We start from the raw sequence: 15,122 nt of genomic DNA, 5'->3' as shown, positions 1-15,122 counted from the left end.
GAAATGCCGTGCCTGGAAGTCATCTTTTAACAATAAGCCCAAATCCAGACCCAGCATCCTTCAGTTTGTTGATGGAGAAACTGAGACATGAAGAACGAAACTGATAATGCTTTCTCATTCCATGGAAGAGACTGAAATACTTCCAGCTGGGCTTCCTAGGTGGCGCTAGTGGTAAAGAACCTGTGTGCCAATGCAGGAGACATCAGAGACGTGGGTTCCATCCCTCAGTTGGGAAGATGCCCTGATGGAGGGCATGGCAACCCATTCCAATATTCTTGCCTGGAGAATCCCATGGACAGAGGAGCCCGGGGGGCTACAGCCCATGGGTTGCAAAGAGTTGGACACGACTGAAGCGACTTAGCACGCACACAAGCACACACTTCCACCAATGAGATGGGAAGGTCTATGCTCCTGCATGGGCTAACCTAGGCTGCCTGCCAGGCCGCTCCCTGTCTGCAGCTCTGCCCTGGTCTCTAACCTCTCTCCTTGGGTGCCCCTATTTTAAAGCTCAGGGCTCTAAATACCACCTGAGCACTACCCACTCCTCACTTCTTCCCGCTGAGACTCCCCAGTTCTCCCTGCAGCCCTTTGAGCTCCAGACACCAATACACGTCTGTTCATGTGACCGCCCACCCCCCGCCCCCGCCGCCAAGCGTCTGATGTGCATCTCAAACCCAGCACGGCTCATCTAGGCTCTTGCTGTGACCGCAGAGTCTGTGCGCCTCTATGTGCAAAAGCTCGTAGACGCACAGTTACTCACGGATGCTAAGACCCACGATGTCAGAGTTAGCCTCCCTCGCCTCCAAGCCTCACACCGACCCCGACAGCAGGTTCTGTTGGTTCACCTCCCAAGCGCGCCCAGCGTCTGACACTCCGCCCCAGCTACCGAGCCACACGACGGTCACTTCTCCCCAGTGCGACGGAAACAGCCCACTAGTGGCTGCCCCTCTTTCTTCCCTTGCTCCCCAACTTCTCTGGGCAGGGGCCAGAGTCTTCTTTCTAAAGGAAAATTTGAGCTGATCACTGTCTGCTTGAAGGCTTCCCCCTGCAACTGAAGGAGCAGGGGAGCCCCTCACCCCACGGCCAGGCCTTGCCAGACTCGTTTCTCGTGCGACAGGCGCCCCCACCCTCCTCCGGCTAGATGCCACCTCCCTCGAGAGGCCTTCCTCCACACCTGAAGGAGCCACCCACCCCCACCGCCGCCCTCATTCCGCAGCGTGTGGCCTTATTCTAGAGGTGCCGCAGCGCTTGTCGCTACCCGAGTGTATCTTTCCTTCTGAATATTTCATGCACTGTCTCCCTGCCTGCACACAAGCTCCTTCCGGTCATGGAGTTTGTCTCTTTCTTGCAGATCTTTGGCACCAAACACACAGTAAGGGCTCCATCACCGTATGCTGCCACCTCGCTGGCTGGACTTAGACATGGCCCACAGGGTGGTGAACAGAGCCCCCATCCCAAGAAACGGGGAGTCAGGTTCTGGATCCAGATCTGCCGCTTGCAGGCTCTGGCATCTCAGGGAAGTTGTTCCTCTCTGAATCTCTTCCCTAGGCTTTCAAATGAGGGTACAGGTTCATGTACAGACTATTTCATGAATTTCTTCACTCATTCGATCATCAAACAGATATTGAGTTTCTAACATATGCCCGGCCTTTGTCCAGGAAGCAGGGGGACAGGTCTGAGCGAGTGGACCCCACAACTGCATGGCTTCGGGCATCCTTCTCTGTGGCTTTATGAGAATGAGCACCCACCCCCTCCCCGGGACTCCCCAGGGGGCTCAGCAGTAAAGAATCTACCTGCAATGCAGGAGACATGGGTTTGATCCCAGGGTCTAGAAGATCCCCTGGAGGAGGAAATGGCAACTCACTCCAGTATTCTTCCTGGGGAATTCAAGGGACAGAGGAGCCTGGAGGCGGGGCCGGCTACAGTCCATGGGGTCACAAAAGAGTCAGACATGACCGAGCATGCATGCACCCCACCCCCACCCCCAACAAGTGCTCCCCAATCTCCTGAAGCTCAAACTCCAGTTGAAGGGAGAGTTGATCCGTAAGTAAACAAAAAACTGAGCAAGATGAGATGGTGGCAGGTTGAGCCAGATTCTAGGAAAGGAAAAGGATAATGCGTCAGTGAGTGGAGGTGTTGTGAGCAGTAAACTCAGCAAAGGAGAAATATGTTTGCAAACTACAAACTCCAGTGGTTACCTGGTTCGCCCTCTGCCTTGGGCAGAGGGCAGAATCACAGGCTCAGAGATGGAGGTGACAGAGGGGCCTCGGGCTGGAACTCTGGCTCTGCCACCCACGGCCGGGCCCCTCTCTGCCCAACAGATGCGGGCACACGTGGGTGGAGGAGGCATCACCACTTAAAATCCCTCGCGAATTCCAAGTGCTTATGCAAGCCCACTCAAGAGAGGACTAACGACCTCCCCGATTGCCTGAGGGCAGCCGTCACCACTCGGCAAGTTGGCCCCAGGGCTTGGGTTCCAGGCCTTTCTCTGCACTGCTCTCCCACTGACATTTCGAGACATGGACAGACCAGGCTGTTTTTCTCCTTTCCCTTCCCTGCTCACACCAACCACATCCAGGAGCAGCCGCTGGTTGCTAGGCAACCTGGAACTAGGCTCGGTGCCAGATTTCAGAACTGGGAGGCTTGGGAGGTGATTAACCCTTGCAGGGCAGTTCTTTGAACTGCAGTGTAACTGGGGATTGTGGTGGGGGCAGGGGGAGAGCTTTCATTCTATAAGGGGTTAATGACATTAGTTCAAGGGGAGACCAATGTAGAAATCTCTCCACGGTAATAAAGAAAATCCCAGTGCTTTCCTACGAAGTAAAGGGGGAAAGGAAACTAGGGTTAAAAAAATAAGAAGAAATCTCAACTTCTGAAAGGAAAGGTATTAATTACGCACCCACTCTGGGTCAGACCTCTGAGCTGGGGAGTTTTGGGGAGTGCTCAGTCTTTTGCAACCCCATGGACTGTAGCCTGCCAGGCTCCTCTGCCCATAGAATTTTCCAGGCAGGAATACTTGAGCAGGTTGCCATTCCCTTCTCCAGGGGATCTTCCAGACCCAGGGAGGGGAAGTCTCTTGCATCTCCTGCCCTGGCAGGCAGGTGCTTTCCCACTGGTGCCATCTGGGAGGTCCCTGTGCTGGGTTATTTCAGTCAATTCTTTAGTGACCTTGGTGACGTCGCTCAGTTGTGTCCGACTCTTTGCGACCCCATGGACTGTACCTGCCAGGCTCCTACATCCATGGGATTTTCCAGGCAAGATTACTGGAGTGGGTTGCCACTGCCTTCTCCAGTGACCTTAGAGACCTTAGGAAGTACTGGTTAGTACTTTACAGAGGAGGAGACTAAGGCCCAGGGTGGTCATGCAATTAATCCAGCTGGAAAAGGTGAAGCTGGGATTCAGGCCCGGCTCTGCCTGACTTCAAGGCATTTGCTTTCTCTGGGCCTTTCATTGAGGTGCACGGAGCTGGAACAGGAAGATCTGGGGCACTGCAGGGGGGCAAGCTCCTTCAGCTTTCCTTTGCCCCCTGGGCCGGAGCCGAACATTCTGACATGCGTGCTTTAGATAACAAGACTTGCATTTGTGTGAGCCCCCCAGTCCAGCCCCCTTCCAGCAGTCTCATGCCAGCGGGGAGGGCGGTGGGAGGCAGGAGCACCAGCTGGGTTGGATGACCTGGTCTGAGTCCCAGCGGTTCTTTCCCCGGCTGTGTGGCCTTGGTCATCTCACCTCACTCTCTGAGCCTCGGGGTCCTCCTCAACAACGGGGAGGACAGTGCCCACCTCAGAGGCTTACTGTGGACTCAGAGAGCTGAGTGCCAAGCCTCCTTCAGCTGCCGATGGACTTCAGCTATGGCGACTGCACCTGCTTTACGGATGCAGAAGCTCAGGCCCAGAAGACTCCGGCCAGCAGTGTGTTCCCGAGCACCAGACAGTCTCAGGACACATGAGACTGAGTCGGCCTGGAGCCTGGGTCAGCCCTTCCCCGCCTCTGGGCCTCAGGCTCCCCATCACTGCAGCAAGGGGTTGGTCAGGCTGGTCTGCAAGAGCACTGGCAGCAGGGCCCCGGGCTGCCTCTCTCTGCGCCCCTGGCCCTGGCACAGTGCTGGCCCTGCTTGGGTACCCCGGGGGTACTCAGTTGATACTGAGCAAGGGAATGGATGTGCTTGGGGTTCACTCGGGGTCTCAGCACACCAGCAACAGATCCAGGATTAGGAGCCAGGCCACCCAGCTCCCAGCCCTGTTCCTGGAAATAGAGACTTGGCAAGCTGAAGCTCCAATACTCTGGCCACCTGATGCGAAGAGCTGACTCACTGGAAAAGATTGCAGACGGGAGGAGAAGGGGACAACAGAGGACGAGATGGTTGGATGGCATCACCGACTCAATGGACATGAGTTTGAGTAAACTCTGGGAGTTGGTGAAGGACAGGGAGGCCTGGCATGCTGCAGTCCATGGGGTCGCAAAAAGATGGACACGACTGAGCGACTGAACAAAGGTGGGGGTGGGAACAACAGGGGATCAGCCTGGTACTCACTGGATAGGTCAGCTGCAGAAGGGGTTGCTAGTGCCCTGGTGAGGATGGGTAAACGTCCCTCTTCGCTAACTCTCTTAGACAGATGCTGGACTCTGGGATCCCTGGCCAAGCTTCAAGAGCAACTGGCCCCTGCTGCTTGGCAGGCGCCAGCATCTGTGGAAAGCACAGCCCAGGCCACGAACATTCCAGTCCAGCTCTGAGACCCTGCCTGCACCTCCCACCACCAGAGTGATGTGCCAAGCAGGCATCACTTCCTGTGCCACCTGCTGGGACTCCGGCCTCTGCTCCCACGTCACCTTCTTCCATCTCCCGGGGTCCCTGCCTGTGGCTCCGGTCCCCACGGCGGAAGGTGAAGAGGGTTGCTAAAGAAGCTGCTCTAGGTGCAGAGGACCCAGGCTCACAGGCACTCTGAGTACGGCCCACCCACAGGAGCAGAGGGCTTGGTCTGGGGCATGGGACCACAGCGCAGGAAGAGCCTTGGCACCTACTGAAAACCTGCTTCCCTCTTCAGAGCTCTGTTCCCCTTCCTCCTCAGTCCCTGTGCTTTACGGGGCATGGGGGAAAGAGCTCTTAGAGCGTATCTTCTCTCCAAGGGATGCCTTTTCAACCACCCTAAGGTGACACCTGACATGACAGAGGTCAAGGTCAAGGTGAAAAGAGATGAGAAGAAACCACGTGAAGGCAAGACCACCAGCCAGACGGAGAGGAGTCGGGGCAGCTTTTCTGCGTGCCCCTCCCCCCCAAGCAACAGCCGGGCTCGCCGCGTTTCCCACCCCCACCCCCTTACATGTGGGTCGGGAGGGACTAGAAACTCGGCGCCACCACTTGCGGAAGCAAGCCATCTCTGAGATCATCCTCCTCCGGTCCCCCCTCGCCCCCCATCCCCCAGACCATGATCCTGCCCCGTGTCCTGGATGCGGCGTAGGGGCCTCACAGTGGAGACACTTTGCTTTAGGCTGGAGAGTGGTCAGGAAGGCTTCTTGCACTCACATGGGAAAAACGGGGTCTCTTCCCCATCGGCAGTTGGCCGGAAGAGGGGAGAGCGGAACAGGAGACTCGGCTGAAGCTGGGCCTCCCACCTGCTTCCCACATGGTTCCCAGCACCGGAACCAGGCAGACCAAGCCACCTGACTCCGTGCGTCCGGAGCCTGAGCTCTGGGTGGGGGGCGCTGGGAGATGAAGGCAAGGGAGGTGTTCTCCCCGCCTTGGGAGGGGACAGGTGATCTCCAAGACACACTCACAGCTCTGAGTAAACACGCAAGGGAGGACAGTGGTTCCCGTGACTCCACAGGGCTGAGCGGAAGGCGAGTCACACACGTGAAGGGGCGTTCAGACCACCTGCCCTGCCGAGCTGAACGGCGTCTGAGACAAGCCTGTAGCCTGCTGCCTGCAAGTGAGCTTGCGCTTTAGATCCAGCCTGCCCTACCCAACCCCAGCCGCCCCTGATCGCGCTCTGAGAAGTCGGAGCCCCTCCCCGCACACTGGACACTCAGCGCTGGCCCACCCTGTCCTTTGTCCTCCTCCCTGAACGGCCTCGATGCCAGGTGGGCTCCCTACCCTGCCCCCCCATTCACAGCACCTACCCCAGAGCTTGGCACGCAACCCCCTTCACAAATATTTGTTCAACTGAAAGACAGCCGAGCCGCTTTGTTAACACACAACAGACATCGGGAAGAAGCTTCTCAATAGCAACAGCTGCCAAGCGCAGCCGCAAGATTCAGTGTAATCTTCGGTCAACAACTACTTATCGAGCCCAGGAGGGACCCCGGGTGGGCAGCGGGGACTGTGGGCTGAAACCCGCACTCCAGGGGAGGGAGCTTGGGGCACAGCTGTGAGCAGGGACCTGGGGCAGGGGGAACCGGGGGGGGACCAGGGCTGGGCTCTAAGGAAGCACAGATGCTCAGAATTGCCACTCTCCATCCCAAAGCTCTTTGGAAAAAAAAATCTCCTTTTCCCAAAGTTCTCTGGGTCCACGAGGCTGAACTTTGAGAAAGGCCCAGGTTCAAGGACATTCTGTGCAGAGAGGACTACTCACAGACCACGGTCCCGTTGACCACATGGAACTGGTAGCCGTTCAACACAGGCTGGCAGCCAAGGTGCTTCACCCTCTCGTAGCAGCAGTCATGGGCCAGGCAGCACCTGCAGGCCAGACAGAGGGAGACGGGGGCTTTCCTGAGGACGGCCCTGGGAGAAGGCGGGAAAGGACTCACCTGCCTCCTTCCCAGATGACAATGTGTGGAAGGCAGGGAGGTGACTTCCTGATGGTGTTAAAAATCATAGAAAGAGCCCTTCTCTACCTACTGCTGGTTCATGAGCTCCTCATAGTGACCCTAGGAGGTGCAGTCCTTGTCCCCATTCTGTGCGGGAGGAAACAATGTTCAGAGGTGAATTTCCCCCAAATCTAGGCTCCCGTGATGTATTCATTCATTTAATGACTTGCCGTTGTTATTCAGTCACTACGTCGTGTCCGACTCTTTGCGAGCCTGTAGACTGCAGCACGCCAGGCTTCCCTGTCTATCACCAACTCCCGGAGTTTGCCCAAGTTCACGTCCATCGAGTCGGTGATGCTGTCCACCCATCTCACCCTCTGCCGTTCTTTTCTCCTTTCGCCTTCAATTAATGACTGAGCACCAACTACGTGCCCAGCCCTGGGAGAGGCTCTGAGCAAAGGTCAGCACATCAGATGTAATCCTTCGGTCTCTGCACACTTGAGGCTGAGAGCTGGTGCGGCGGCAATGGGGTAGATGGAGCGGGGGCGACACTGGAGGAGAGAAAACAGGTGGGGATGGCCCCTGCCCACCTCCCCAGCCAAGTCAGAGCCGCAGGAATGCAGAGACGGGGACTGGCCGATCCGCTGAGCTGGACTCTCAATCTTCCTCCGTCACCATCTGCATCTACACGTGGGCTCCTGGTTGTCATCTTTGGCTAACAGTGTTGGAATGCTCATCAGCCTTAGGACTTGGAAGGGGACGCACAGAGCATTAAAGGGCCTGGACGTTGAAACAAGAAACCTCTGGTGCAAATCCTGACTCCGCCACTCAAGAGGCTGAAGGTCTTCTGGCTCTGTGGCTTTGTTCAGTGGGCCCCTCACCACTGTCCCCTGTAAATGGAGATGGTGGTCTGGCCTCAACCATGCACTAGGAGGAGTCAACCAGGCCCTGCGTGCAGACCACCAGTCCCAGTGCTCTGCGCATGCCGGGCATTTCGTCAGTGTTGGGCTCCCTCCAGGGCTCTGGGGTCTTCCTGGCTAGAATAATCTGTGGTCTCATGAGCCCAGCCCAGAGGACTCGAGCTCCAGGGGTGATATTCAGGCCCTGCGGCGGGGCTATATTCATCCACACTACGGTGAACATGGCCAGGAACATTTTGCTTCTCATTTCTTTAAATAAAAAGATGCACAGACCGTCCTGTTTCCTACTTCCCTGTTCCCTCCCCAGATAACACCAACCTCCACCTTTTCTGGGAACTCACACCCCCCCCACTCCCCATCCTGAGAAGTAGGCCTGGCAGCCAGGTCTGTGCCACATGTCCTCACCCAGATGGACAACTTCTCCAAACTGGGCCACTCAGATTCTCTCTCCTTCCTGCAGAATGGAATCAGGATGGGAGACAGTGGGTTAGTCCTGCTGCACTGATAATCCTAAAACGTGAGGGCCCAAGAAAAGACGGCATTTGCCCTGAAGACTGAGAGCTCTGGGTTGCCCACATTTTTCTAGAGCTCTGGGCAGGGCTGACCATACGATCTGCAAAGCCTGGTGCAACGTGAAAACGAGAGGGCCCCTTATTCAAACACTGTCCTGCATTTCAAGATGGCGACGGCAGAGCAGCGAACCTCCTGCAGGCCCCAGACCGCAGGGAGCCAGCCCCGCCCTGGGCTCCTCGAGACCTCCCTCCCACTCCCATTCAGTTTTGTCCTGCTCAGGCTCACCCGAATCGGTTTGCTCCTTGCAATTTGCAAGTCTGAACATCTTCTCTGTCTTCAAGAAAGGATTTCGATGCGAATCAAATGACAGAAAGCCTCAGAGCCTCTGCACCCACCTGTCAGTGTTATCCACGGGGGTCCCCTTGCCCCCAAGCCCGCAGTAGCAGCCATATCCGTAATATGAGAAGAAGGCGCTCCGCCCTGTGATGTGCTTGACCATCCTTTGAAACTGCCAGAAGCTGCTGTGCGTGGGGGCCATCACTGCCAAGAAGCAAATAAGGAAGAAGGGAAGACGTGATGAGAAAGATTGCGTTCACATCCCCTAGCCGGAGCCCCCTAAACTGGACACCAGCCCCTTTAATGGGGACGAGAGAGGGTCAGTCGGCCGCATCACACAGCTAGTTTCTTGCTAACCCAGGAGGAGAACCCAGTTTCCAAGATGTTCAGGACAATGCTGTCAACTACAGTCTTCTCCCCACAGTAAAAGACCACCATCCTGTGCAGAATGCTGTTAATCATTAACAAGAAAGGTTCAAAGCCAGAAATGCCAGTCCCTGCAAAAATCGCCAGGGCTTTTACAATCTCACAGGAGAAACAAAATACTTAAGAGGCAGAAAAAGCTGTCCTCAATTCATTTTTTTAACGGCAAATACAGGTGGTCCAGTGGTAAAGAATCCCTCTGCCAGTGCAGGAGATGTGAGAGATGCAGGTTTGATCCCTGGGTAGAGAAGATCCCCTGGAGGAGGAAATGGCAACCCACTGCAGTATTCTTGCCTGGAAAATTCCACGGGCAGAAGAGCCTGGTGGCCCATAGTCCATGGGATCACAAAGAGTCGGACGTGAATGAGCACACACACACACACACACACACACACACAAACTCAGTAATTTTCATTTCTACAAAGTGCTTAAGAAAATGAGGAGTATATATATATATATATATATAGAGAGAGAGAGAGAGAGAGAGGAATGTTTGCTGCAGCATTATTTGTGATATCAAAAAATTGGAGACTACCCACATGCCTACTGACAGGGAGATAATAACTAAATGATGTCTGGAAAACATGCTACTTTTAATAGCAATATCACTAGGCAGTGGGACTTGGAAGTAGGTGGAGAAAAAAACAGGCAACATTTATCTTAACTACTTTTATGTTGCCTGATTGATATATATATATATATATATTTTTTTTTTTTTTTAACAACAAGGCTGTATTACTTTTCTATTGAAATGTTGGCAACATATGTATGCAAAGGCCTGAGTGTATGTCGGTCTCTCAGTTGTGTCTGACTCTTTGTGACCCCATGGACTGTAGCCCGCCAGGCTCCTCTGTCCATGGGATCTCCAGGTACGAATACTGGAGTGGGTTGCCATTTCCTCCTCCAGGGGATCTTCCTGACCCAGAGATCAAACCCATGTCTCCTACTCCAGGGGATTTTCCGGACTCAGGGATCAAACCTTCGCCTCTTTCGTTTCCTTCATTGGCAGGTGGATTCTTTACTACTGCACCACCTGGGAAGCCCAGGGCCTGAAAGGATGTATATCAAACTCTGAAGACTGTCTACATCGAAATGCATAAGGGTCTGTGAAAGATGAGAAGGGATTTTATCTTGTTACTCCACACTAATATATTTTACATTTTAATTACAAGTGAATCTTAGTTTTACAATAAAAATAAAATAAAAACATGAAGAAGAAAACCCAAAATGGGAGGTTTAGGGAGATTTTCCCAGGAGCCCTCCCATCTCTTCCTGTGACTTTGGATGCCTTGTGGTCCCAAACACTGTGGAGGGGGCCCAAGCCTGGGGGCGGTCTCTGCTGCCGGAGCAGTACCTGGAGAGAGGGTAGGACCACACTGAGACTCCACTCTTGGGGTACATGGAGCGGGGGGCAGGGGGCAGTGTGCAGCAGTGGCCCTTCCTGCACACAGATCCCCTGCCTCTAACATCATGATCTTGAAAACTGACTTCCACCACTGACTAAGTGAACCAGGGACCCCATTTTTGACATTTTGACTTGGGAACCCAAAAGTGATTGTTTCACAGCTGAAACGGATAGAGAAATGGATTTGGGCAAATCTCCACTCATCTAATCAAAGCAACAAGTCAGAGAGTTTTCCAGCAAACCCAACACTGCTTCCCAGTAAGTTCTCTTTCACTTTGCAGAGATCTGTAATCTGATCTCCTGGAAGCAATGACTTATAATTACCCATTATTTCATAGGTCACCATAAGAATGCCTTTCTGAAGAGAATTAATCATTCCTATGATGTTGGAGAAGACTCTTGAGAGTCCCTTGGACTGCAAGGAGATCCAACCAGTCCATTCTAAAGATCAGTCCTGGGTGTTCTTTGGAAGGAATGATGTTAAAGCTGAAACTCCAGTACTTTGGCCACCTCATGTGAAGAGTTGACCCATTGGAAAGACTCTGATGCTGGGAGGGGTTTGGAGGCAGGAGGAGAAGGGGACGACAGAGGATGAGATGGCTGGATGGCATCACCAACTCAATGGACATGAGTTTGAGTGAACTCCAGGAGTTGGTGATGGACAGGGAGGCCTGGCGTGCTGCGATTCATGGGGTTGCAAAGAGTCGGACACAACTGAGTGACTGAACTGAACTGAAACTAGCTAGATGTATTCCATGCTTTTGTTCTGGAATCCATACGACTTTAAATGAAGGCAACTTAAGATGCAGAAAACAAACTAGGGTTACCAAGGAGGCAAGAGGAGAGGGATAAATTGGGAGACTGGGACTAACACATACGTACAACTGCATATAAAACACATAACTAATAAGAACCTACTATATAGCACAGGGAACTCTACTCAATATTCAGTAACGACCTGTATGGGAAAAGAATCTATAAAGAGGGGACATGTGTACATACGTGTAACTGTGCTATGCAGGGAAAGTAACACAGCACTGTAAATCAACTCTACGCCAATAAAAGTTAATTTAAAAACAAGTAAATAAAGGCAACTAGCAGCCAAAGACTCCTGAAAGGTATGTGTGTGGTACAACAGTGGTCAGATGCCCTCTTTCTTAGCAAAAGGTTAGCAACCTTTGATTTTCTAAATGTTCTGTGAGATCCCAGCACTGGGCTGAATGGATTTTGCAGAAGATGCAGAAGCAGGAGGACTTCAGTGGGGGCCCACTTCACTCCAGATTGCCCTTTGGGCGACGTTTGACTCCACTCACCTGACGGCACCTGAGGAGGGGTCGCCCCAGACATAGACACAGACAGGGGTGACACCTTGGAGCTCGCCCCACTGCGACTACTTACGGCAGGAGGCAAAGACCACGAGAACCCCGAAGACCTTCATTCCCGAGGAGCTCAGGCGGCCCGAGGCGCCACAACCACACCTTCCTCTGTTGCCGAGGGCTCTGCCCGCTGAAGTCCTATGTGGGGAGAAAATGACCAAAATGCGGGGCGCCACGTGGTGGTGAAACCCACGAGTGCAGTGCGGGTCCTCAAAGGCCCTCAGTGGGGGCTCCGAGCAGAGAGACCTTTCCAAACCTAATCACCTCTGAATATGATACCCCTTCGGGTATTTAGACCTAAGTATAAAGATAAGAATGGTTCAGTTGTTTGAAAAGTCCAAGTTTTTTTTTTTTTTTTAATTTCTTTCTTTGGCAACACTAAGCTTTCATCCTTTTTCAGTTTTCTTTTGAAGAGTCAATATTTCCTGAGGTGCCAAGTTGACAGGCAATGCCATACGGCTCGTGATGGAAATCCAGTGTGGGAAAGTCTGGCCCCATTTACACGGCAGTCCTCCCGGGTTTTCCTTCCTTGATGACCAGGAAACTTATCCAATAAATGTAGCCCCTCTGAATCCCAGTTTCCTCTCCTAAAGAGACTAAAATTGCCTATCAGTCATTTCAAACATTTATTAAGAAATTAGTTGGAATCTTAAAAAAGTATACAAATGAACTTATTTGAAAAACAGAAATAGACTCACAGTCATAGGAAACACACTAATGACTACCAAAGAGGGAAGTGGGGGGTGGATGGATGAATCAGGAGTTTGGGATTAATAGACGCACACTATTGTAAATAAAATAGACAACCAACAAGGACCTTCTACATGGCACAGGGCGCTCTACTCAGCACTCTAATGACCCACATAGGGGAAGACGCTGAAAACGAATCGATATATGCATAACTAAAAGGGGCTTCCCTGGCGGCTCAGACGGTAAAGCATCTGCCTGCAGTGCAGGAGACCCAGGTTCGATCCCTGGGTCAGGAAGATGCCCCGGAGAAGGGAATGGCTACCCACTCCAGGATTCTTGCCTGGAGAATCCTATGGACAGAGGAGCCTGGAGGGCTGCAGTCCACAGGGTCGCACAGAGTCGTACACGCCTGAGCGACCGACACGTACACAAGTCACTCTGCTGTCACCTGGAACTGACGCAGCACTGTGATGAATTATAGCTCAGTGAAAAAGAGAAGACACTCAGCAGATCACTGTCACATCTGTTATTTCTAATACAGTAAATTCTTTGTAAAGAAGAAATAAAAAGAAGTTAGTAGATGCCAGGTGCTATCTTCCTTAAGGGCTTCATGGGTGTTCCATTATTTAATCCTCGCAATAATCCGAGAGACTACATTATCAGTTTCGAGATGGAGAAACTGAGGCCCAGTGAGTTTGGACAACTTCCTCCTGCTCACACAGCCCCCTACTGCACAGACTTGTGGAGATCAACTAAATACGGCAAGTGAAACAGATTGGCACCATAAAATGCTGTACCAGGTGACCACACCCTTCTTGTTACCATTAGCAACGGTGCATGCATACCTGCTCAGTCATGCGTGACTCTTAGCAACCGCATGGACTGTAGCCTGCCAGTCTGCTCTGTCCACGGGATTTTCCTGGTTAGAATACCAGAGTGGGTTGCCATCCCCCCTCCCAGGGGGGTCTCCCAGACCTCGGGATCGAACCTGCGTCTCGTGCATTGGCAGGCAGATTCTTCACCTCTGAGCCACCTGGGAAGGTCATTGGCAACGGTAATGGTAGCCATGGCCGGCACACTTCTCCCAGGATGACGGAGAAGAATGTGGGCTCAGGGTCCCATGTCCTCACATGGAGTCCTGTGGCAAAGTTTCCCAAGAAAATTTCAAACAAGCGTCCTGCTCAAGCACCCTGGGAGAATTTGTTACTTTTGCCCTCACTGGCAAGATTCTAGTAGATGCTGAGAGGCTGGGCCCTGACCGGGCCTGGTCCCAGCCAGCCTTCATCTCAGATGCTGCAAGGGATGTTTTTAAATTAGGTTCCATCTTACAGGCTGACTTCGTTTCTTTTGAGTATGAAAAAAAAATAACTGTGTGATGGTTTAGCCCATGATGGAGGGACTCATATTTTTCAAAAGAGCGAGTGATGACACTTTGGTGAGAAGAAGAAAGGGACCTGGGTGCATTTCTGGTAATGAGATAGTACAGGCTCTTAATAAGCATCAACTATTCCCTGGTGGCTCAGCGGTAAAGAGCCACAATGTAGGAGGCCTGGTTTTGATCCCGGGGTCAGGAAGATCCCCTGGAGGAGGCAATGGCAACCCACTCCTGTATTCTTGCCTGGAGAGTCCCATGGACAGAGGAGCCTGAAGGGCTACAGTCCATGGGGTCTCAAAGAGTCGGACACGAATGAAGCAACTTAGCACACACATGCCTTCTTCTAAGGAGACAAGATTGTGGCCCCAGGAGGGCCTCCAGGCTGGTTGGAGACCAAATAGGTAAATACAGCCCATATCTGGATCAAAAGCGCCCACGGGAAGAGAGTCTGCTTGGCTCTCCACTGCTTCCTGAATGCCTGGCACAGTCTCTGGCAGGCCCCCTCTTTAGGGATGGGATATCAGCTGCTCCTGATGCTCTCACTCACTCACAGGGAACTGCCTCTGTCTGCTCCAAGGTTGCGACCCTGCCCGGCCATGATGGGAGGAGTAGCCCCTGGAGGTGATGATTTAAAGGGCCAAGTCCCCAGGATGTGGAGAAAAGGGAATTCTTGGCCACTGCTTGTGGGAACGTAAACTGGTGTAGCCCAACAGTGCGGAGTTCTCAGAATGTTAAAATAGAACTCCATCAGTGCAGTTCAGTTCAGTCGTGTCTCAATCCCAATCAATCTCAATCTGAATCTCAAATGAGATTCAGTCTCAGTCGTGTCTCTTTGTGACCCCATGGACTGCAGCACGCCAAGCTTCCCTGTCCATCATGGACTCCCGGAGTTTACTCAAACTCATGTCCATCGAGTTGCTGATGCCATCCAACCATCTCATCCTCTGTCGTCCCCTTTCCTCCCGCCTTCAATCTTTCCCACCATCAGGGTCTTTTCCAATGAGTCAGTTCTTCACATCAGGTGGCCAAAGTACTGGAGTTACAGCTTCAGCATCAGTCCTTCCAGTCAATATTCAGGACTGATTTCCTCTAGAATAGACTGGCTGGGTCTCCTTGCATCACTACCATACAATCCAACTATTCCACTTCTGCGCAGTTATCCAAAGAAAACAGAAACACATATGACCTTTATAATCAGTGCAGCATTATTCACTATAGCCAAGATATGAAGCAACCTAAGCATTCCTTAACATGTATATGTAATGAAATATTGTTGTTCAGTTGCTAAGTCATGTCCAACTCTTTGCAACTCTATGGACTGAGGCCCTCCAGGCTCCTCTGTC

General features: G+C 52.5%; 1 protein-coding gene across 4 annotated transcripts in view; it reads right to left on the bottom strand.

Annotated features, from left to right (window-relative positions):
* The window catches only part of PLA2G2C (phospholipase A2 group IIC), a 28,416-nt gene that overhangs the window by 3,967 nt on the left and 9,327 nt on the right, over positions 1–15,122 (bottom strand). For 2 of the 4 annotated variants that reach the window (XM_044938183.2, XM_006054356.3), the window contains exons 3-5: positions 11,737–11,852; positions 8,570–8,714; positions 6,567–6,670 (exon numbers count right to left, since the gene is read on the bottom strand). In XM_044938183.2, the coding sequence (XP_044794118.1) occupies positions 6,567–6,670; positions 8,570–8,714; positions 11,737–11,852 (365 nt within the window). The remainder of the gene's footprint in view (positions 1–6,566; positions 6,671–8,569; positions 8,715–11,736; positions 11,853–15,122) is intronic. The other 2 variants (XM_006054361.4, XM_006054360.4) reach the window with 1 other exon arrangement.

The sequence above is a fragment of the Bubalus bubalis genome, chromosome 2 (assembly GCF_019923935.1).
Source record: "Bubalus bubalis isolate 160015118507 breed Murrah chromosome 2, NDDB_SH_1, whole genome shotgun sequence".
NCBI classification, from domain to species: Eukaryota; Metazoa; Chordata; class Mammalia; order Artiodactyla; family Bovidae; genus Bubalus; species Bubalus bubalis.
Note: the sequence above shows the minus strand (reverse complement) of the source record. Positions and strands in the feature narration are given on the sequence as shown.